The sequence below is a fragment of the Pituophis catenifer genome, unplaced genomic scaffold (genome assembly GCF_029215685.1).
Source record: "Pituophis catenifer annectens isolate HBS135680 unplaced genomic scaffold, rPitCat1.0.hap2 SCAF_9, whole genome shotgun sequence".
Classification (NCBI taxonomy): Eukaryota; Metazoa; Chordata; class Lepidosauria; order Squamata; family Colubridae; genus Pituophis; species Pituophis catenifer.
Window position 1 is genome coordinate 1,505,247 of NW_027256889.1, and position 21,965 is coordinate 1,527,211.

The 21,965-nt window shown below is 46.5% G+C and overlaps 1 protein-coding gene across 1 annotated transcript in view; it reads right to left on the reverse strand.

Annotated features, from left to right (window-relative positions):
* Positions 1-2,410: 2,410 nt before the first annotated feature.
* Positions 2,411-21,965, reverse strand: part of ARHGAP35 (Rho GTPase activating protein 35) — a 49,014-nt gene continuing 29,459 nt past the window's right edge. The window contains exons 4-7 of the mRNA XM_070950176.1: positions 13,052-13,129; positions 11,957-12,088; positions 7,490-7,595; positions 2,411-7,092 (exon numbers count right to left, since the gene is read on the reverse strand). Of these exons, the coding sequence (XP_070806277.1) occupies positions 6,732-7,092; positions 7,490-7,595; positions 11,957-12,088; positions 13,052-13,129 (677 nt within the window). The 3' untranslated portion in view covers positions 2,411-6,731. The remainder of the gene's footprint in view (positions 7,093-7,489; positions 7,596-11,956; positions 12,089-13,051; positions 13,130-21,965) is intronic.

A 21,965-nucleotide genomic window follows, 5' to 3' on the forward strand; every position in this document is an offset into this window, starting at 1 on the left:
GAATGGATTTTAGGTGTGAAACTGGAACATTGTTTTTTAACAGCAGCAGAAAGTCCAACAGCTAATTTTAGGGGATTTCACTGAATTTGTAGCTTGCTCGGATTTGAAGTGGGTCAGAAGGACCCCTGCATTCTAACCTCTTCCTCATTTCATCCTCCTAACAGACCCACAAGAGGCAGGCATCTGCTCCCAGATCATGTGGAGCATCCACAAATTGAGAGGTCACCTCAGCTTTCTTTCAAACCAAGCTCACATGATGGTCGCACCCATCCTATTGAAGCCTTGCCTTTTTACATTGTGATTCCTCCCTTGCTCCTGCTTCCTTCTAATTAATTCAATCAATAAAGGAGAATATTTGTAGCTCAGGGTTGAAACGAGGGGTCCTTGGTGTCCTCCAAAGAGTTGGGTGGTTTTCTTGCAAACCTTTCATGACCCAACTAGGGAACATCATCAGTGCTAGTAAAGAGGGGGGTTCTGGCACCGATGATGGTTTGGGTAATGAAAATAATCTGCAAGAAAACCGCCAAGATCAGAGAGCACCCCACAAATTCCCCACAATTAATTCAATGCCCTGACAAGAAGCTTAAAAGCAGCGGAGGGACCGCTTGCAAACGCAGGCCCTTTCCAGTGTTCCTGCTTCAACAGAGGAGGGTCCTGGCCAGTGGTGGGTTGCTACCGGTTCGCCCCGGATCAGGTGAAGCGGTAGCGGCAGCAGTGGGAGACTCTGCCCATCCACCTGGACCTCTCTGCTCGTGCGAAGTGTTACGTGTACATGTGCGCATGCGCCCACAAGCAAACAGGTAGCAATGGGTTTTGAAACGCATCCCTGGTCCTGGCCAAAGATTATTCCCCTCCCCTTTATTTCCTTTCCTCTCCCTCAGATTCTGCAGCTTCATGATTCACAGGGTTGTCATTGGAGTTCACCTGTGCATATTTATCCCAAGAATTTGCTGGCAGTCCAAAGATGTGCAAAAACTCACGTCAACAAGACCAACCCCAGTTAGTTCTAACTTTGGCAAATCAGGTGCGGCTTCCTAAACTTAAAGTGGCTGCTGGTTGAGGCTTTCACTCTTTCAAAACTAAGTTCCCTTTTGACCTTCGGGCCTTTTTGCTTTTGAGCTTTGAACTCACAATGGGAGAGGGGGAGGGTTGTGATATTTTGGATTTTTACTGCTTGTTTGGGGGTTTATTTTAATGCGTTCCACGCTGACCAGAGTTGTAGAGTCTAAATTGGGCAGCCATAAAAATTCTTAATGAAAATAAAATAAACACCCACCTGGAGAGGTAAAGGTGATGCAGAGATGACTTGAAGCTAAAAAATGCAAGCACTCAACACTAGAGGGCAGCACTTACATTGCAGAATTCTTAAAAGTGTTTTTTTCTTTTGAAACTCACTGAACCTCCTGGTAGATGATGCACAACAGAGTTGATAGGAATCATGGAGACAAGGCAGGAGGGGAGCAGAAGCCAGAGGGAGAGGCTTTCATTGGGAATCCTGCACCAAGATAAGAGATCTCAAGCTCTCCCAGTCTTAGGACCACAAGATCCAGGTGGCCACGAGTGTCCGCATCAAAATCTGGATGGGCAAGTCGCCTGCCTGACTACAAACTTAGAAGTCCCAAAGATCGCCTTTTTCAAAAAGGCAACTGGACTTTGGTTTTTCCCTGAAGACGTTTCGCTTCTCATCCAAGAAGCTTCTTCAATTCTGGGTAGATGTTCTGGTAGAACTGAAGAAGCTTCTTGGATGAGAAGCGAAACCTCTTCAAGGAAAAATGAAATCCAGTGGCCTTTTGAAAAAAAGGCATCTTTGGGACAGCTATGATCTGGGTGACTTGAGAATCTCCATAGACACGAACTTTAAGAAGGCTCAGAAGGCGGGACACCCCACCTCGGGGGTCCCAACTGGGAGCCTGGCAACCAAACCGCAGGGTCCAGTTGGACCTTCTAACCTTGCCTGTGGTCTGCAGCTTCCTAGGTGGATTTCATAGACCCGGCTTGAAAGCGGACATGATGTATGGAGGCCTGTTAAGAAGTTCCACGCAATGTAGGCCAGTGTTTCTCCACCTCAGCCACTTTTGAGATGCGCGGACTTCAACTCCCAGAATTCCCCAGCCAGCAAAACGACGGTCCAGCCTGCTGGGGATGGCAGAGGGTTGGCAGTTCCACATTGCTGGAGCACAAAGTTGGAAGTCAGGTTCTTTAGAGCAGGTTCTTCTCCACCTCGGCCACTTGAAGATGGGTGGACTTCAACTCCCAGAATTCCCCAACCTGCGTTGCCACCCATCGTCCGTAGCCCAGGTTGAGAAATACTGAACAGAAGCCCACAAAAAGATGCAGGACGAGCAGAAAAAAAACCCACTTTTTTTTTTAACAAGATTGATTTATTAACTATGATACATATCACATAAGGCCTTTAAGTTTTTACACCATTCCCATTGAGACACATACAATACTCTGTAGCAAATAACATGATTTTTTTTCCTGTTTAAATTCAGCAAAAAAATGGGAGCTTTTCTTTCTTTGCCCAGAGATTTCAACAATTTCATGCACTAATTGGATGGGCTGAGAGAGGAAGGGAAGAGAAAGAACCACAAAGAGTTAAAAAGTCCTTAATAGAAGCATAAAAAGGAAATATAGTCTATCACCAATAACTAAAGGATGTCGTTAGGCTCCTAAAAATACAGAGAAATAACCATTATACTTTTTTTTTCCTTTTTCTTTTTTACATACAGGTCTTTTCGGTAAATTTTGCTTGCTTTTTCTGAAAAGTTTTTTTTTGTTTTTTGGGGGGCACAGGTTTAGCTGGAACTACCACCACGTTTTATCACCGTTCATCATTGTCTTCTTCAATTAAAATGTTAATCCAACATATATAGAGATAATTTTACAGTGTGGAAATACAAGTACCAGGAAAAAACAAAACAAACAAAAAACAAAACAAAAAGCTGAGTGCAGAATTAAATCCAACTTTTCAGAAGTTTTATTCCCATACAATTTGAGAAATGGATGTGGCTTTTTTTTTTTTTTTTAATATACACAGGAAAAAAAAATTAAGATTATTTTAAAACAATAACTTATGCCCTGCTTAAAACTACATTTTGGAATACAATCTATTGTATTTCCATGTTACCGAAAGGGAAGGGAGGGGATTTAACCTAACGGTTAGACTAGGGCCGAACAAGAGGGGCAGCGAGGGGCAACGTACCCCCACAATGGGGCCTCTGAAGAATACTGACCAGATGAGTTGGAGACAAATTGACCTTCTGCGTTAGGGGAAGCCACTGGCTGGTTAGAGAACCGATAAGGGGGGGGGGGGGGGACCAAAGCCAGAAGTGATCCACTTCTAGGAAAATTAAAAGAAAAGCTAAGCCAGACTTTGAACGCCGCTGCTAAGTCACCGAAGGACAAAGGATTCAGACGAGCAATTCAGAACTTTCCTTTTTCGAGACAAGGCTTTCAAAACGGAGCCTGCGTGGGAGTGACCAAACAGGAGGCTCCCGGGAACCAGAGCTGGAGAGCCTCAAGACGCTTCTGGTTTTTCACGGGGCAAGGGGGAAACCGATGGGCCTTAGTAAGAAAGGGAGAACCGCCAACCTGCCGGCTGTCTTGCTGCCAGAGAACCGAGCCCAGCAGTGCGCTCAAAGGGAGCAAGGCCGCAGTGGTGGGGCCAAGGCGTGTCCGTAAATTGTCCAGCGCGTACGGCCAAAGGCGCAGATGCTGCGCCGTCTTGGTGACGGGAGGGGGATGGAAAAAGCCACCCCTTTGCAGCCTCCAGCAGAAGAGGGACCGAGAAAAGCTGGTTTCAGACAAAGAAAAGGCAGCCCAGGGCCCCATTCGTGGGTGACCCATCGTCTGGATTGAGGAAAAACCCGCTGGACGATGAACAGGCATCGCCTCTGGACGGGAGAGGTGCTGCCCAAAACAAAAGGCCCCGGAAACTGAAAAGGTAGGTAGGTTGTTTGGAGGCACCTGGCCCAGTTTAAGGGCCAGCCAATGCCAACTGGTCCCAGAAGAGGGAATGGCGACGGGCGAGGGAAGCAATTGCCACTCTGCAGGGATGCTCCGATCTTGGTCCAGACACCTGGAAAACTGCCCCCCCCCCCGATCTTAAGGCCACAGGCTGACCTGTGCACGGGCAGAGCAGCCTCCAGTCCTTCCTTTCTCCTGCCAATTTGCAGCTCTGGGCTGGGTGTTGACGTCAGGAGCCGAATGGCCTGGCCCCAGACCGAATGCGAGATTACGGGTGGCTGCCTCCCCTAATTTCAAGAGCTGCTAGCAATTGCTAAGGGAGATTTTTTTTTTTTAGCACGCTCACAAAGAAGGCACAGCGGCACTGGACGTGTGCTTAAGGGAAGGCCCGTCCCAGGTGGGAAACAGGCGTCCCCCGCCCACGTCAGCCCTCCGTTTGGGTCAACAGCCCAAAGACTTCAGCTCAGGTGGGATTTCCACGTATTTTCCCACCCAGGAGAAAAGTCAGAAGAGAATTTTTTCCAGCCTTCTCGGCCTCCTCCCTACAAGCTTTTTCCCCCCGTTTCGTGTGTTCGTTTCACATGGCGCATGCATAATGGAGGGGAGGTGGGCCGATGCCGTGTTCCTTGTCAAAAATCGAAAACAAACCGTTTCCATTATTTACACAAAAGGCGGTGAGAGTTATAAAGAGGGAGGAATGCTTGCAAAGAGGGGCTTTCAAAGCACACGATTCTGACACAGATACAACTTTTAAATGTGGTTCTAAAATAAGGAGTACATAATTCAGCTTATTTATAAGAGAGAGAGAGAGAGAGATTGCGGAAGGAAGAGGAGGAGGGGGCTCTGGACACCAGGAAGCAGAATGGAAGTGGAAGAGAAGTTTAAGGGGCTGAGGGGGATGGGTGGGGTGGGAGAAGGACCAGAATTTCACTCCCACCCAATGAATGTAACACAAATATCCTTGAAAGGCTTAAAAACAGCAACAAACCACAGGTTTCATTTTAAAGTGCGAAAAGATAGTGAGGATGGCCGAGGGATCGCTCCCTTGTCCCCCACCCCCCCAGTGGTACCATGGAAACTCCAGTTAAAACTGCCCTATTGATGAGAACAACTCTACCCCTCGCACACTCTCGCACACGCACGAACACACACAGAGACACAAACAGGGCAGTTTACCAGGCACTGCTGATACACAATCCCCTTCACATCCCCCGTGCAGAAACCCCGATCGGCTCTCTCCATTGTGGTTCATTTGCAGCTTCTCCCGAACCAGGAAGCCGGGCCAACCTTCGGCTGGGAAGAGGGGGATGCCCCCAGGGCAAAGGGCTGACAGGGCAGGAGAGAAAATTCTCCTGGGCCACCAGCCTCTTCCGCCAAGGGCCCGCCATGCATCAGCAGTTGCCGCTTGGGAAGGTGCCAAGGGAAGTGGCGGCACTGAAGGGGGCACAATGGCAGGGATTCAGAACTGCCCAGAGGTTTCAAGCGTTTCCCATCAGCCTCTCTTTCCCATGGCAGGGCTGCCGTCTTCCTGGCGAGGCAGCAACCCCTGAACTCCCCCAAGGACTTGGCTCAGGGCTCCCCCGCAGCCCCGTGGTGTGGGTGGCACTTGCACCAAAGCGGCCGGAAGCAAAGCCTACTTTAACCCTCTCTTCTTAACCCATCTTCTCTTCCAGGGCCCTCGTTTATTCGGCTCCTCCAAGAGACTCCAGCGAAACAGCCTTCCGAAATACACCACACTTGTCACTCGCCTTATTTCTCCCCCCCACCCCCGTTTCCAAGGGGTGTGTGTGAAAGAAAGGGACGTCTGCAGGTTTGCCCTGCTCTCTCTTCACTAGCAATGCTTCTCCCCACTTGCTACCAACCAGACACGCACGCACGCAGCCACAACGAACAAGTGTGTTTCTGTCAGCGTAGTGTTCCAAAGGAGTCCAACCCCAGGCCCCACCGCAAAACAGCAAACCTTCTTTGCAAATGGACATGTGCCTCCCCTCCCCTCCTTCTCTCCTCTGCTAAGTGCTAACACCAATATCCCTCCAGGGCGGGCGTGGGAGGGGAGGGGGAGGGAGGGAGGGAGGGGAAGAGGGTGGTGAGAGATGCCGTGGTTTGTCCTAGGGAGACAACACAGCCAGTGAGATGGCCCTGCCTTGCCCTGCCGAGAAACTCTGGCCAGCCACCAACGCTCCAGACTCTTCCTCCCTGACGTTCCGGTCAAGAGGACGTGACATTCCGGCCTTCGCTTGAGTCGAGTGGATCCAGCTCTCCTGAGCCGCTTCTGGGGATGGAGCCAGAGGGTCTAAAGGAAAGGGGCCGAGGTGAGATGTCCAGCACTGCAGGATAGGCCTCCATCGTTCCTGGAATGTGCTCGGGGAGGGAAGGAGGCCCCCCCTTGCTTCACAGTCCTCTCTGTCCACGCACAGATCGAGGCCGAGGAGGGAGGGGTCCGGCACCCCGACTGGGCTAAACCTGCCTCTCTTGCTTGGGTCCGAGTCGATCCCGATGGAAAGGATGCTTGTCTGGGAAGAGGGCTCCAGACTCTCCAACCGCATCCTGCTGCTTGTAAGCCCAGGGGTGCCCTCCCGTGCCAGCCCCGAGGCCGAACCGGGCTCCAGAGGGGTCCGAGGCGCCAGCCAGCCCGCCGTGGCTCAGCCCCACAGAAGTCTGGAACCGAACGGCGGAGGCGAGGGTGGGCCAAAAGGCGCCAAGGTGGATCGTCCCGTCCTCTGCGTCGCAATGGAGGCCTTTCTTCCTGGCCCGGCCTGGGTTCACAGTGTGTGCTGCTCGGCCTGGAGCTGCGGCGGGAGCAGGGACTGGAGGGGAGACTGGGGCGAGGGGGGCGGCGTCTGGGGCGGGGAGGGCTGGGCGATAACAGGCGTGGAGGAGAGGAAAGGGGTGCTGATGGGCAGGGCCGAGGGGGAGTTGGGGGTGGCTCCGGGGGGCTCGACGATGGGCCGGCTGTAGAAGAAGAAAGAGCACTGCTGGATGAAGAGTTCGATGATTGTCTGGTAGATGCGGGTGGCGGTCAGGGCGTCCATGGTGCTGAAATCGGGGCGCATCAGGGTGGGCCAGAAGCAGATGGAGAGGTTCTCGCTGGTCATCAGGTTGGTGCGGTTGTTGTGGCTCACTCTGCAAGGACAAAGGGCGGGGAGGTGGGAGGTGGGGAGGGGGTCAGGCACGGGAGGAGGCAAGAGCTGTCACTCACCCCCATCCCTCCCAGAGGGGACCTCCCGCTTTCCCAGAGCAACCAGCGCTCCCTGCTCTGTGGAGGGGACGAAGTGGGAACGCAGAATCCAAACTGCAGGTGGTTCTCGACTTACAACCGTTCATTTAGTGACCGAAGTTACAACGGCACTGAAAAAAAGTGGCTACCAACCTTGCTTAACTGGGAGAAACGTTGGGGAAGGGGAGCTTCTGCTGTCCCAGAGGGTTTCTCCAATGAGCCCCATGTGTAGATTTTAAGGCCCATCTTGGGGGGGGGTGTCACGGAGCGGGCGAGGGACGGAAGGAGCCAGGGGGCACTTACTTGTTCAAGTGGGAGATGACGTATTTGAAGACCTCGTAATTCTCCCTGGGGAACTTCTTCAGCACCTCTTTGAGCGCATGCAGTTTCTGCTCTCGGTCATTGATCTCTGTTGAGGTGGAGAAAAGGAAGAAGATTGGAGGCTCTTTTCGCCCTCTGAGGTCATCCAAGTGGAATCATGAGCAGCTCCTGCTTAAGGAATAAACCTATTTACTCTGGTCTGTCATCCCCCAGTCCCACGCCCCACGCCCCATATCAGCCGAGGCTGCCCCTACAAAGTGGTCCTAGAGAAGGGGACGAGCTAAGAAGGCAGTTAGTACAAAAGACTTAGGAATGGCGATCAAAACATCTGAGGATTTTATTCAGTCAAATCTGCTTTATATGAACATTATGAGGAATATGTGGCCATTAAAATTAATTTCCTTCCCAAAAAAAAACTACCGTAAGAGGTACCAGATACTATAAACTATATAAATTTATCGCACAACTCTCTTTGCATTTTTCTTCCCCAAGTCCTAAGAACCTCAAATTGCTGGCAGAACTGAACTAGCATGAATAGCAGTAGCCCTTAGACTTATATATCGCTTCATAGTGCTTTTACAGTCCTCTCTAAGCGTTTTACAGAGTCAGCCTCTTGCCCCCAACCATCTGGCTCCTCATGTGACCCACCTCGGAAGGACGGAAGGCTGAGTCAACCTTGAGCCTGGTGAGATCTGAACTGCCAAATTGCAGGCAGCCGGCAGTCAGCAGAAGTGGCCTGCAGTACTGCACTCTGACCACTGCGCCACCGTGGCTCATGAAACTGGGCGCTCCAAGTTAAAAGCCTCACATTTTATGAAATCCGTTCTACTTAAACCAGGAAGGGGAAAATAGCTTTTCAGCAGTCTTCCCAAATGCTCACAGAAAAATCCAGGTGTAATATAGAATAGAGCAGTGATGGTGAACCTTTTTGGCACCGAGTGCTGAAAAGGTCAAGTGGAAACGTCACGCACGCTCGCGCGCTGGTCAGGGCCACACTCCGGGAAAGCCGAACTCCTGGGCTCTAGCATGCATGCACACCCGACGATCAGCTGGCCAGCACACATGCACAGGCCGGTTTTTGGCACTGTCACATGCGTGCAAAGGGCAGCTGATCATCACACACACATGCGTGCCAGAAGCCCAGAAGACAAACAGGCAAGGCGGCGCATGCCAGGCGACATGGCTTCGTGTGCCACTTTGGGCACACATGCCATAGGTTCACCATCACAGGAATAGAATATAGAATAAGAGAGTTGGAAGGGACCTTGGAGGTCTTCTAGTCCAACCCCCTGCTCAGGCAGGAAACACTCTACCATTTCAAACAAATGGTTGTCCAATCTCTTCTTAATAACTTCCAGTGTTGGAGAATTCATAACTTCTGGAGGCAAGTCGTTTTGTTTTGAGTAATGTAATGTAATGTTTTGAGCCACACACAGTCTGGCACAAAACTAGCTGGGTGATCTTGGGCCAGTCGTTTTCTCTCAGCCCGAAGGAGGCGGCAATGGCAACCCATTTCTGAAAAAACTTGCCAAGAAAACTGCAGGGACTCTCCGTGATCAAGGCACAATTGAACAGACGAAACACAAAGCACAGACACAGCCTTGCTTAGCAGCCTAGTATTAGTACATAAGAATTTGCATTTTTATTTACCAAGTCTTTATGACCCTGTTAATTAGTCTTAATAGTTAGGTTCCTTGGTATTCTATTATCTGCACGATAGCATGATGGTGAATTCTTCCACTTATCACATCTGTGCTTTTTAATTTGTACTTGCTAACACTTTACAATAATAGCCCAAGATCCTGACGGTAATAAAGTTAAACCACACTTCTCCAATTTTTGTTTGAAAGGGTTGCGTTAAAGACGTCTGTGGCAGCCGCCGCAATAAATATTACCGGAGGCTGTCTGCCCAAGAAGCCAACTCCTTAAGTCAACAGCAGCCTTTGCTTCGGTTCTGCAGCTTTTTTTAAAAAAATGCACCAACGTCACCAGGGTGAATCCATCACGGGAGAGGATGGCTTTCTGAGCTTAGTTTTTTTATTTCAAAAAAGTATCTTTTAGAGCAACAAAAGCAAAGGCATCTTTTGTCGGGAATCCCTCGGAGACGGCTTCTCAAGCAGAGACGCCAAACTCCACTTTAGATAGACCACACAGTTAAATATTTAAACAGCTCTCAGCGCCGTTCGGAGCTCCGACAATTTTAAGTGCATCTGCAGTGAAATTCAGGATTGTCAACAGCAGCATTGCTGGCTCAAAAAAAAAAAAAAAAGGGGGGGGGGATCTGTTTGGACTTTGGCACCGTCAGGGCAGCTTGAAAACAGAACAGTCACCAGACCAGGGATGCTCAATCTTGGCTTTTTTAAGATGGGTGGGACTTCAACTCCCAGAATTCCCCAGCCAGCCAGCCATGCTGACTGGGGAATTCTGGGAGTTGAAGTTCCACCCATCTTAAAGTGGCCAAATATATATTTTTACTGCTTTGAACCTAACAGAACAATGTTGGAAGCCTTTTCATATATTTTTAGAAACTGGTGTTCACTGGCTATTAATCGTCCCTTATTTGAAAGAGTCAGGGGGCACTACCTGCAATACCAATTTTATTTTGTGTAATTCTGTGACTGGTGGAAGCTGCACCATTTACCCCTGCCTAAAGAAAACTGAAGAAAACAGTTATATGGGTTTGTCTGAATTAAATAGCGCAGGGCTGCAGATCCCAATGGGTATTTCGCCTGCCCCTTGCAAGGCTGGCTGTATGCAAAAAAAATCAGGAAAGTGACTAGCATGTTCTATCCTTATTTGAAACCAGCGCACGATTCAAATAATCACGGTTAAAAACGAAGTGATCAGTAATCACAGAACAAACTAATAACCAACGGGGGATAGAATTAGAAAGCCAAGCCACCAAAACAAATTGGAACCCAAATCAATTAATTTAAAAATAAAAAACGAGGGGAGATAAAATGACTTCAGCCTCCCTCTCTGATTTTACGGCGAGGGAAGCTGGAAGCAACTCAGTGAAGGAACTGCTGCCAGGCTGCAGACAAATATGCTTGTTAAAAAGATTGTCATCTGTCTTCGGCTTTTTGAGATATAGTTCAAAGACAACTAATTTTATCTTGCTATATTTAAAATATGGCAAGTGGCCTCTCATGGGCACAGGTTGGTTGCAGCCCTGCCACTTCACTGAGGCCGCGGCCGCAAGGCACCATTCCTGCCCTATTTTTTACTGTGGCGGCCGAAGGGGGCCTTACGGCTTCTGGATGTGCCAAAATAACCTGGCAGGACTTCTGAAGAAGTCATCTCAGGGAGATCTGCCATGTTTTGGGCAGAAAAGATTTTTGGACTTGTTTCAGTTAGGTAGAAATGTATGAATGCCATGTGTCAATTTAGAACTTAGAATAACAGAATTGAAAGGGAGCTTGAAGGTCTTCTAGTCCAACCCTCTGCTTGAGCAGGAGACCCGATGCCAGGGATGTCTACCTTTGGCAGCTTTAAGGCCTGTGGACTTCGACTCCCAGCATGGCTGGCTGGGGAATTCTGGAAGTTGGAGTCCACAGGTCTTATAGTTGCCAAAGTTGGGCACCCCTGCTCTATGCCATTCTGGACAAATGGTTGTCCAATTTCTTCTAGAAAACCTCCAGTGATGGAGCACCCACAACTTATCAAGGCAATTAAACACTCTTCCAGTCTTGAATTGTTCTCACTTTCTCCTTAATTCCAGGTTGCTTCTCTCCTTGATTAGTTTCCAACCATTGTTTCTTGTCCTGCCTTCAGGCGCTTTGGAGAATAAGTTGACCCCCTCTTCTCTGGGACAGCCCCTCAAATATCGGAAGACTTCTATCATGTCACCCTTAGTCGTCCTTTTCATTTGAGGGGTTTTTATTAGCTTCCTCTTCATTTCTACGAAGTAGTCTAGGGCAGGGATTGCCAACCTCCGGTCCGTGGCATGCCAGAAACTGGTCCTTGCAAACAAGCAAAGCCCCATCCGTGGGATGCAGGCAAGCACATGAAACCAGGCCCGCTCCACTCCGTGGAAAAACCTCTGTCCACGGAACCTGTCCCTGGTGCCCAAAAGATTGGGAAGGCTGCTGGCCTAGGGAATTTCTCTGGCTCAGATTTCCTTGGTCTCCAACCCTACAGCCCAAACTCTGCCTCCTTCCTCCGTCGGATACGCCTTCGTTCCCTACCAGCAAAGCTTGTGCTGAAGTCATCTGAGTGGATTAACCAAGATAATAAATAAAACAGGGAAAAGCTTAGAAGATGCTGCTTCAGCAGTCCATGTCCAAGGAGACTCTTGAGCAATTTGGATGCTCAACAGCTCACAAGCAAGTGCTCTTTGTGGGTTCGGTTTCAAAAATGAATCTATCCAAAGGCTTCGCAAACACGAGCGATTCTCCCTTTGGCGTCCTAAGAAAGGCCAGCCTTTACGGCTGGCGGGCACATACTCACTGTGGGCCTCCACCAGCTCGATCTGCATGTTGTAGGGTACCAGGGGATCCGGCAGCTCTGAGAAGAAGCTCTTCATGGCTCCAGCTACAGCGTTCACAGTGAAATCCTTCTCGGCAAAGTCCAGGTTATGATCTGCGAGGAGAGGATTCAAGGGTTAGGTTTGCCTATCAAAGAGCTGCAAAGAAAAGACCAACAGAAGTGGGGTGGGGGTGGGGGTGGAGCCCCAGCTAAAAAGTTCGGCTGTCCTTCAAATGTCAATCAATTTAAAAAAGCGTTAGTAGTTGGGAGGAACTAAGGAACGCTAATGGCCACTCATTTCCCTTGACACTCGGAAAGGTGGAATGCAGTGCAAATTTAATACAAAATCCCTCAGCCTTGTGACTTGTGGGGTTGTGGATGGAAACTAGACAAAGATTTATGGACAGGAATGTCTCTCCGGAACAGAATCTCTCCAATTACAGGAAGTCCCCGACTTACAAAGGGTTCATTTAGTGACTGTTCAGAGTTACCTCACTGAAAAAAAATTACTCTTGTTTCACATTTACGTCCATTGCAGAATTCCCTTGGTCACATCATCAAAATTTGGCGACTGGCTCATGTTTATGACCGTTGCAGGGCTCCTGGGGGTCACGTGATCACCTTTTGTGACCTGCTGACGAGCAGAGTCAACAGGGAAGCCAGATTCGCTTAACAACAGTGCTGCTAATTTAACAGCTGCAGTGATTCGCTTAATAACTGCGGCAACAAAGGTCGTAAAATGGGGGGCAAAGCTCACTTGGCAACAGAAATGGTGGGCTCAAGTGTGGTCGTAAGTCAAGGACCAGGAAAAGCAGCTGGTTGTCCCCCTTTGGACTTTGGGGAGTGAGGGGGGGGGAGACGAAACCCAGGAGCAATGTTTTTCCATAAGGGGGCTGGCCCTCTGGAACGGCCCCTCAGTGGAGGTGCATCAGTCTCCAACTTGGCTGGCCTTCCAGAAGAAGTTAAAAGCAAGAGTCGCCCACACCCACACCAATCTGTCTCCCCGCAAACCCCGACTGCCTTCCTAAACGGCTTCTCCCATCTCAAGTAAAAGCACGGAGGCTGCGGGGGTCCTACCTTGGTCAAATTGCCGCTGCAAACTCTCCATCTCAGACTTGTTTCCACTCACCCGGTAGATCCCTTCGGTGCTCAACCCTGGTGGGGAGGGGAGAGAAAAAGATTAAAGCAGAGCCAAACGTGCAAATCACCAGGAAAGAAATATTTTATGGGAGACTGAGCATAGAAGCCTTCTGCCCAGAAAATGGGGGCACAGAGATGCAAGTCATGATTTCACTCCTTCGAGCACTGATGAAGTTACCTAATTTGGTAATGAAATGTCTGCAAGGAAGCAACCAAGCTCAAAGAGAACCAAACCCCCCCAGTCATTTTGATGATGTTGCATACTTGGGTCATAAAACATCTGTAAGAAAACAACCAAGCTCACACAGCACCAAGGACCCCAGAGTCCCTCTCCTCCTCCCTTCTAGCATTGATAACGTTACCTAGTTGGGTAATGAAACATCTGCAGCTCAGAGAGCACCAAGGACCTGACAAGTCACAATACTGAGGAAAATGTGATTTTGTATTAAGTTTGCACTGCGTTCCACTTTCAAAGCGTCAAGGGAAATGAGTGGCCATTAGTATCCCTTAGTTCCTTCCAAATACTAAAGATTTTTTAAATTGCTAAAAAGGCAGAAAGAGCTCCAGAGCAAATAAACTAGCAGTGGAGATTATAACTAGAAAAACAAACTGAGGAAGAAATGGTGATGAATAACCTTCTGCCTTTCTGTATCACATATGTATCCGTGTGGCTGTAACCGTTTATATTATACCTTTGTGGTGGATTTTAATTGCTCCGAGAAGCTGTGGGGAGATAATGATAGCGAAAAGTATAATTACTAGAACCCTGCACTAACCTCACGCCCCTGCAGAAATGTGTTGAAATTATATTTCCTAATTGCAAAGTGCTATAAAAGACCTGCGATGAATGGCTAAGGCAGTTTTTTTTGCAATTTGAGGAGGGGGAGAGGGTGGTATAAATCAGCTACCTGATCAGTGCACGTATCAAAAACTGGGCATCATCCATGGCACAAATGCTAAAAATATATGTCCACCAACTACTTTGACAGTGCCTCTGTGATTACAGGTAGTCCTCGACTTACAACCATTCCTTTAGTGACCGTTCCAAGTTACAACAGCACTGAAAAAAGTGACTTATGACCTGTTTTCACACTTATGACCACTGTAGCATACCCGTGGTCACGTGACCGAAATTCAGGTGTTTGGTATCTGACTCATATTTATGACGGTCGCAGTGTCCCGGGGTCATGTGATCGCCATTTGTAACCTTTCCAGATGGCTTCCGACAGCAAAATCAATGGAGGTAGTCCGATTCACTGAATGACTGCCTGGTTCTCTTAACAACTGCAGTGATCCGCTTAACAATTGTGGCAAAAATAAAAAAATAAATAAAATGGGCAAATTAACAATGGCCTTGCTTAGCAAGAGAAGTTTTGGGCTCAATTGTGGTCGTAGGTTGAGGACTACCTGTATATACCTCAATATGGGAGCATTTTCCTCCGAAAGAAAACAATCAAGCAACCTGACTCTGGTTTAAATCTTGCCCGTGCCAGAATCTCATCTGGTGCAAAGAAAGATTACAAGCTCCTATGAGGAAGCTTGACACATAAATCTCAGCATGCCTGGTTACTTTAAGTTCAAGAAAGTTTATTGGTTATTTTTTTTAAAAACGAAAAGCCACTGAGTAGAAAGAAAGCTGGCATGGAAATCTGGAAGCCATCATAAAGCTAAGAAACGAGTCGAAGATCACAAATTATCCTGCTTGGTAACTGCAGGAAGGTCTTCATAAATCTACATACTGACGAGCAGTTCAGCATCTTAGCATCTTCAAAGAAGCCTACTCGGGAGAAATGCGAAGGGCTGGCCTATCTCCCATTCAGGAAGGTATATTAAAAATAGGGGAATCTGCAAGATTTATTCTGAGGGCAGAGATCACCAATGGCATGGCTTTAAAAACTCCGAACTGCCAATTGCGATTATGCGATTGATCTCTGGTTGACAGGCAAAGATGCTGAGCCCATGTAAGGAGTTAAAATGAGGAAGGGGTTTTGTGGAAGACTAGATTAAGTGCAGCTGTACACAAGCAAAACAAGTGGGTTTTAGAATAGTTGTGCTTGTCAGGGGCTTCACTGGAGCCATCAAATAATGCGTGGAGCCCCCAGGGGTCTTAGGGACACCCAGGAGGAACAAAACTGGCTATCAAATCCAAGCCAGCAGCAGTTTCCCAATCGTACCCTCGATGGCAAAAGTGACTCTCAACTTTGCGGCGGCGAAAAACAATGTTTAGTAATATTTCCTGCAATCCACTTCCATGTTTATGTTATAAAATCCTGTTTTACACCCAATCCTTGTCACACACAAAACAAGGCAGGCGTTGTGTACTGAGAACAGTAGGTGAGCTGTGACAATAGAACCGTTTCTGTGCCAAAAACAAGCCTCTTTATGGATAGATACACATCAAATTCACAAGCAGGCAAAATATCGGCAACTGACCCATTCAGGGGTGACCCAAAATATGGATTATACAAGAAATTGTGAATGCAACTTCCCAGGGTTTGATTTGGGCTTAAAATTACATATTGTAAATTGTCCCTTTACACTACAGGTAGTCCTCGACTTACGGTCCCAATTGAGTATGTTTCTGTTGCTAAGCAAGACAGTTGTTAAGTGAGTTTCTCCCCATTTTATGGCCTTTTTTGCCTCAGTTGCTAAGTGAATCCCTGCAGTTCTTAAGTTGGTCACACGGTTGTTAAGTGAACCTGGCTTCCCCATTGACTTGGCTTATCAGAAGGTCACAAAAAGGGGATCACGTGACCCCTGGACACTGCAACCGTCGTAAAAATGAGTCAGTTGCAAGCATCTGAATTTTGATCACCTGACCACGGGAAGGCTGCAATGGTCTTAAGTGTGAAAAAACTGTCATAAGCCACTTTTTTTAGTGCTTTTGTAACTTTGAATGGTCACTAAATGAACAGTTGTAAGTCAACGACCAGCTGCACAGAGACAAAGCAGCATTAGGGCAGGAGAGGAGAGAAATCCCTCCCTTTCCTTCCCTAACATCCTTCTCCACCTTCACTTGAGAGCCCAGTCGGCGTCACGGATCATTTCTAAGGCCACGTCCTTTGAAGTTTAGACCTTGCTTAGGTGATGTTCGTGTACACTATTTCTTCAGATGAACAGAGTTGAAGGGGACCTTGTAGGTCATCTAGCCCAACCCCCCCCCCCCACCCAAGCAGGAGACCCTACACCATTTCTGACAGATGGCAGTCCAGCCTCTTCTTGAAAGAGCTCCCACAACTTCTGTTCCATGGGTTGATTGCTCTCACTGTCGGAAAACTTCTCCTTATTTCTAAGTTGAATCTCTCCTTGATCAGTTTCCATCCATTATTCCTTGTCTGGCCTTCGGGTGCTTTGGAAAATAGCTTGACCCCCTTCCTCCTCTCCGTGGCAGCCCCTCAAATATCCTACCTCCCCTGGTCCTTCTCTTCACTAGACTAGCCAGGCCCGGTTCCTCCAACTGTGTGGTTTCCAGCAAGGCGAAGAGAATGGGATTCTACGAACCCAGAAGGCCCAACGGAAGGCAGGCCCTCTTACATGTCGCCGATCCCCAGCGGCTTCCTGTCACCAGCCCACACGCTCCATTCATCAGAGTCATGCCCAGAGCAAAGCTGTGACAGGGCAGCTCGTGGGCTTCCGCCGGTGGAAGAGACAAATATAATAATGCCTCTTGGAACTGAGGCCTTCCTTTTTCCCCACTGCCCTTTTATTCAACAGAGAAGCCCACAGTGTCCCATCGAGTTACTCCATCGAACAGGGCCGTTTCCAGAATGGGACAATTGTGAGAAGCTGAACATTATGCAGCCACGCCTCCCCGTCCTTCCTGCAGACAGCAAGCAGGCTCCAAATAGAGCTGCTGCTGGGATGACGGGAGGACAACTGTTTTACTGTATATGCAAATTAACGGCCAGGTTTATTTGCCCCGGTTAATGATCGACAGAGGGAAATAAAGTTTAAATTGGGGGAAAGAGGTAGGAGCAGGAGGTTTTCAACGTAGGTTGAAAGGACCTGAAGGCAGAGCAAGAAGCAATGGGTGGAAGCTTATCAAAGACAGAACCAACCTAGAACTAAGAAGGATTTTGTGAGAACAATTAACCAGTGGAACTACTTGCCTCCAGAAGTTGTGGGCACTCCATCACTGGAGGCTTTTAAGAGGAGACCGGACAGGCATTTGTCTGCAATGGTATAGGGTCTTCTGCATGAGCAGGGGGTTGGGCTAGAAGACCTCCAAGGTCCCTTCTAACTCTGTTTTTCCATTATAATGTGAACAGCCAAAAATATCCAAAAGCAAACACATAGTAATCATTAATTAAAAAAAAATCTTAACAAATCTGCACGTTTCTGTTCAAATCTTATCTCAGTTGCTGCTCAGCTCTTTGTTCACCATTTCATAAAATGGGAATAATACCAGTTGAAGTAGGTGGACTCCATCTCAACAAACAAAATTCTCAGCTAGCAAAAACTCAAGAATGCAAGCTAGCTTATTTCCAAAGTAGGTATACATATATAGCCTGTTCTTTTCCACATCATGTCTTTCAAGGAACTTTAGCCTAAATATGGCAATAAACTACACCACAAATCTGTGTTTTTCTGTAAACATTTCATTTTCGAAAACAGATAATCAACCTTTCAACACTTTATTCGATGGCCGTCCTATATTTAGCATTCTTCTTGCAGTGTTAGAAAATATTTAAAATATTCCTGCAAAAAAATCAAAATGTTTAATTGATCCAAGCCTATAACTAAATTAGAAACATTTTAAGGTGCCATTTGCTATCAAAGATCTGTCAGCACAAACAGAGTTTACTTTTCCTCAAATGTGTGTGAAAAATACGATTAATATGAAAGTAGGTAGCTTCAGTTTCAGAGAAACTAGCAGAAATGCATTTAGACAACATCAAATTGTATTATCACCCTGGGTGTGTGTGTGTGATTTAAATGCATTAAATATGTCACAGATTGTATTATAAAGGAAACAAATTATGCACAAGTACAGTGATCAAAATATTAAAAAATACGCAATATGAAAATATGTATGGCTTTTTCCTCCCTAATCCATTAAAAATCAATAACAAGACAAGCTAAATTCAGTTAGAGATCAGTGAAAATGAAGATATTTTTCTTTCCCACTGAAGTTCATAGATTTCCTGAAATCTAACCCTGCTTAAAAACCTTGGCCTGCATTGTCCAGAGGTGGGTTTCACCTAATTTTACCACCGTGTCTTAAAGCTGTCAACATTGAGAAAAACTACCCCAGAAGACAAACTGTGCCTGGGTATTAGAGAGGTTTTACATCACCTCTACAATACAACTGTACCATTCCTTTGATAGTTGATGCCACTCTCCAAGAAAGAAAGGGTTAAATTCTAAAACGATCCTTCCACAGAAACACCTGGATTTAGTTTTCCTTCCAGTCTGCAATTTCTTAAGGGAAAACAACCACGTTGAAGCAATTCTTAAAACTGCAAATCTCCTGATTTTTTTTTTTTTTTTAAATCTGTGCCCTGGTATCTATTCTTGCCTTACCGCATTCCGAGCCCATGACATCAGCAGGCTGAAATTCTGACGGGGCCTTCATAAAAATGCCAGCTCCTTTTTGGATGTCAACAGCTCTTGCCGATTTTGGGGCCGATGTGGCGCAATCCTTCTATCCTAGAGCTATTGTTCTTTGATTTCAATCCTAACAGATCCAAGGAAGCCACATAAAAACGTGATGATTTTTGGGGACTGGGAAAAGAAACTGGTCACGATCGCCCTGGGCCTGCCAATCCGATTGTTTATCCTCTGTGTTTTGCTATCGGGTAGTAAAAAATTCCTCGAGGTTCACGTTTGCCTTCGGAGAAAGCTACACATGCATCTGTTTAGCAATGTGTCTGTCGGTGGCATCAGAAGGGCTGAGCCGTTGTCAAACACAATAGATGACAGTCTAACCGTCCTCCTGCCAAGCTAAGAATCGGATCAGCTCCAAGAGAGTTAAGAGGTTATGCTGCTTTAAATCTGCACCGTTTCTCAGTTCGGTGAGACCAGTTCCCAAAGGGTTACTATACCTGTCGATCCTTTATAGGTGTGCATGCCACAGATAAAAGAGTGGAACTTTAGTTACGAGCTTCATTATTTTGGCACTATGATTAATGACAGAGGCTTAGATTCAGATACGTATTTTACAAGCCCAAGATTATGTGATTGCATATCTCACACGTTTCATTTTACTGAAAATAAGAGTGTCAAAATATTTATTTTCCACTTAATATATATATATATATATATAATGAAATTATTTCATTTTGCACTTCTCATTTTTTATACTAATTCTATATAAGGTATCAGTTGAACTGAGTCTGGATTATGAGATATTGAAAAACTGTCTTTAAAGTTAGACAGAATAGGAAGTAGGAAATGAAAAAGTAAAAATATAGCATTCGTGGAATTAATCCAGTGGGGGTCTTTTTTTTCCGAAATAAAAGAAGGAATTTTACTAGAGTGGTTGGCTCCATCAACATTACTTAGTATGATGGCCATGACTCAACATGGTGAGTTTGGGCTTAGTTAAACAAAGGAAACATTGAGGTATTTTTCAAAGCAATCTTCCAGAGTTCACATGGTTACCATCTGCAAATGTCTTGGAGAACTTGGCAATGCAACTGGAATTCAGTCTTCTGCAGTGCCATAGAAAGATTGGACTGCAATACAGAACAGCACAGAGAAAATTTAACGGGGGACTTTCAAACCCTGGTTTATAAATGTGTGGGATGGCAAACTCTGTTTTGCTCTCTCCCTAAACTTGTCTGTAGTTTGACTTACCCCTAGTTTGGCATTCCATGAACTTTGGCACAATGATAGTTGGAGGACAAGCTTCTGGATCCAAACTCTCTGATCTGGTCTCTTGCCCCCACTATAGTCTTTGATATCTGTCTACAAGAGGGCATGAGTAGGGCACCAACTTTCCAATCAGCTGTGAGTAGTAGTAACAGTATAACATAGAACATAGGATCCTAGAGCCGGAAGGGACCCCCTGCTCAAGGAAGAAACCTATACTATTTCAGACAAATGGTTACCCAATCTCTTCTTTAAAACTTCCAGTGTTGGAGCCCCCACAACATCTGGAGGCAAGTCATTCCACTGATGAATTGTCCTCACTGTCAGGAAATTCCTCCTCCTTCTCTCCTGGATGAGTTTCCATCCATTGCTTCTTGTCTGGCCTTTAGGTGCTTTGGAGAATAGATTGACCCCCTCCTCTCTGTGGCTGCCCCATATATTTTAGAAGATAGCTAGGATTGCCCTCGACACCAAGCAATTTTGAGAAGGCCTCAGATTCGGTCAATTCAATCTGTTTATTGCTGCTGCCATCCTGAAAGACTTCTGCCATGGGCCAGCTCCTTCAAGCCTCACCAACCCCATCCTTGCGCACCAGCTGTTACTTTGCGGCTCAGGATTATTTTCAATTTTCCCAAAGTGGCCCATTTCCCTTTACAAGTTGCACAGTTGCTACAAACCATGGTTTGGATTTTTAAAGCATGGTTATGGGAATGTTCTTGTCCCACCTGTTATACTAAGCCAGTGTTTATCAACCTTGGATAAATGGCTGGGGAATTCTGGGAGTTGAGGTGCACACGTCTTAACGTTGCCGAGGCTGAGAATCTTTGGTCTAGAAATTGCTGTAACATTCATTCTGCCGGTCACACGCAGAATCTCTTTCGTTCTTTCCCAAAATATTCTCTGTGTTAAATTATACCGTACTGTAATCTGGGGGTTTATTAGCATTAAGGAAATAACATCATGGATCACTGTGTGAATTTAATATATAAATCATGTAGTATTAGTTTCATACAAGGGAGGAACTTATATGAAAGTGGCCATCTTGAAACACTTTTAACTGCTCTTGAGACCAAGTTGTGTGTGTGCATGTGTGTGTGTGTGTGTGAGAGAGAGACAGAGAGAAACAGAGTCACAGAGAGAGAGAGACCATAAATAAATAAAAGTAATCAAAATTCTTATTATTCTGCAGCATCCTTAGCATCTGGCACTGCTAACATAGCCACAATGTGCAGTTCTGTGCCAAAGTCCACACTACTAAAAGTTCCTATCTCTCGATGCAGCATTCAATACAAGCCAACTTATTATTTTCTGCTTTTTCCCAATTATATCCGCTAAGAGGCTTATTGCTCTGACATGCTTTCGAGCCCAGGAGAAAGAGATGTGCCTCTCAGGGTGACCAGGCAGGTAAAAAGGTAGGGGAGGAATAGTGAATGTGGGGAATAGATTTAACAGGAAGCATGTCAAGTATAGGATAAATTGCAGAGGGGGTTGAACTATGCAGGATACTCTGTCTGCAGGATATTCTGTTTGAAAATAACTCTCAAGAAGTTTCCCCAAAGAACATCCGAGTTATTAGCAGCACCAAGAGTATCTACCACCTTGCTTAACTCTGGTGGATTAGCAAACCAGGACTTCATCCAGCATCAAATGAGTGATTTCAACAAACAGCCCCTCCAAGCCACAAGCAAATACTACTTGTGCCCCAAAATGAAGGCAGCCAAAATCTATTCTCGTCAGGAGCCAGTGAGAACCAGGCTCAAAGGCAAACATTTCAATCCAAATAACTAACCTGAAATTCTTATTTTCGCTAGTAATAAGAGCAAATATTCCGCAGCTTTGCCGAGGGTTTATCCTACGGGGGATATGCATATACAATGCAAGGATGTCTTTTAAGGCTTCCAGATCAACCTGGCTAATAGTTAAATAATTAAGCAGCTGGCAGATGTTATCCAATTTCACCTACTGTAGCTGCAAGGGATAAAAAGATTCATATTCTGTTTGAACCTCCACCGTTAGGCACTGCTGTCAATTATTGATG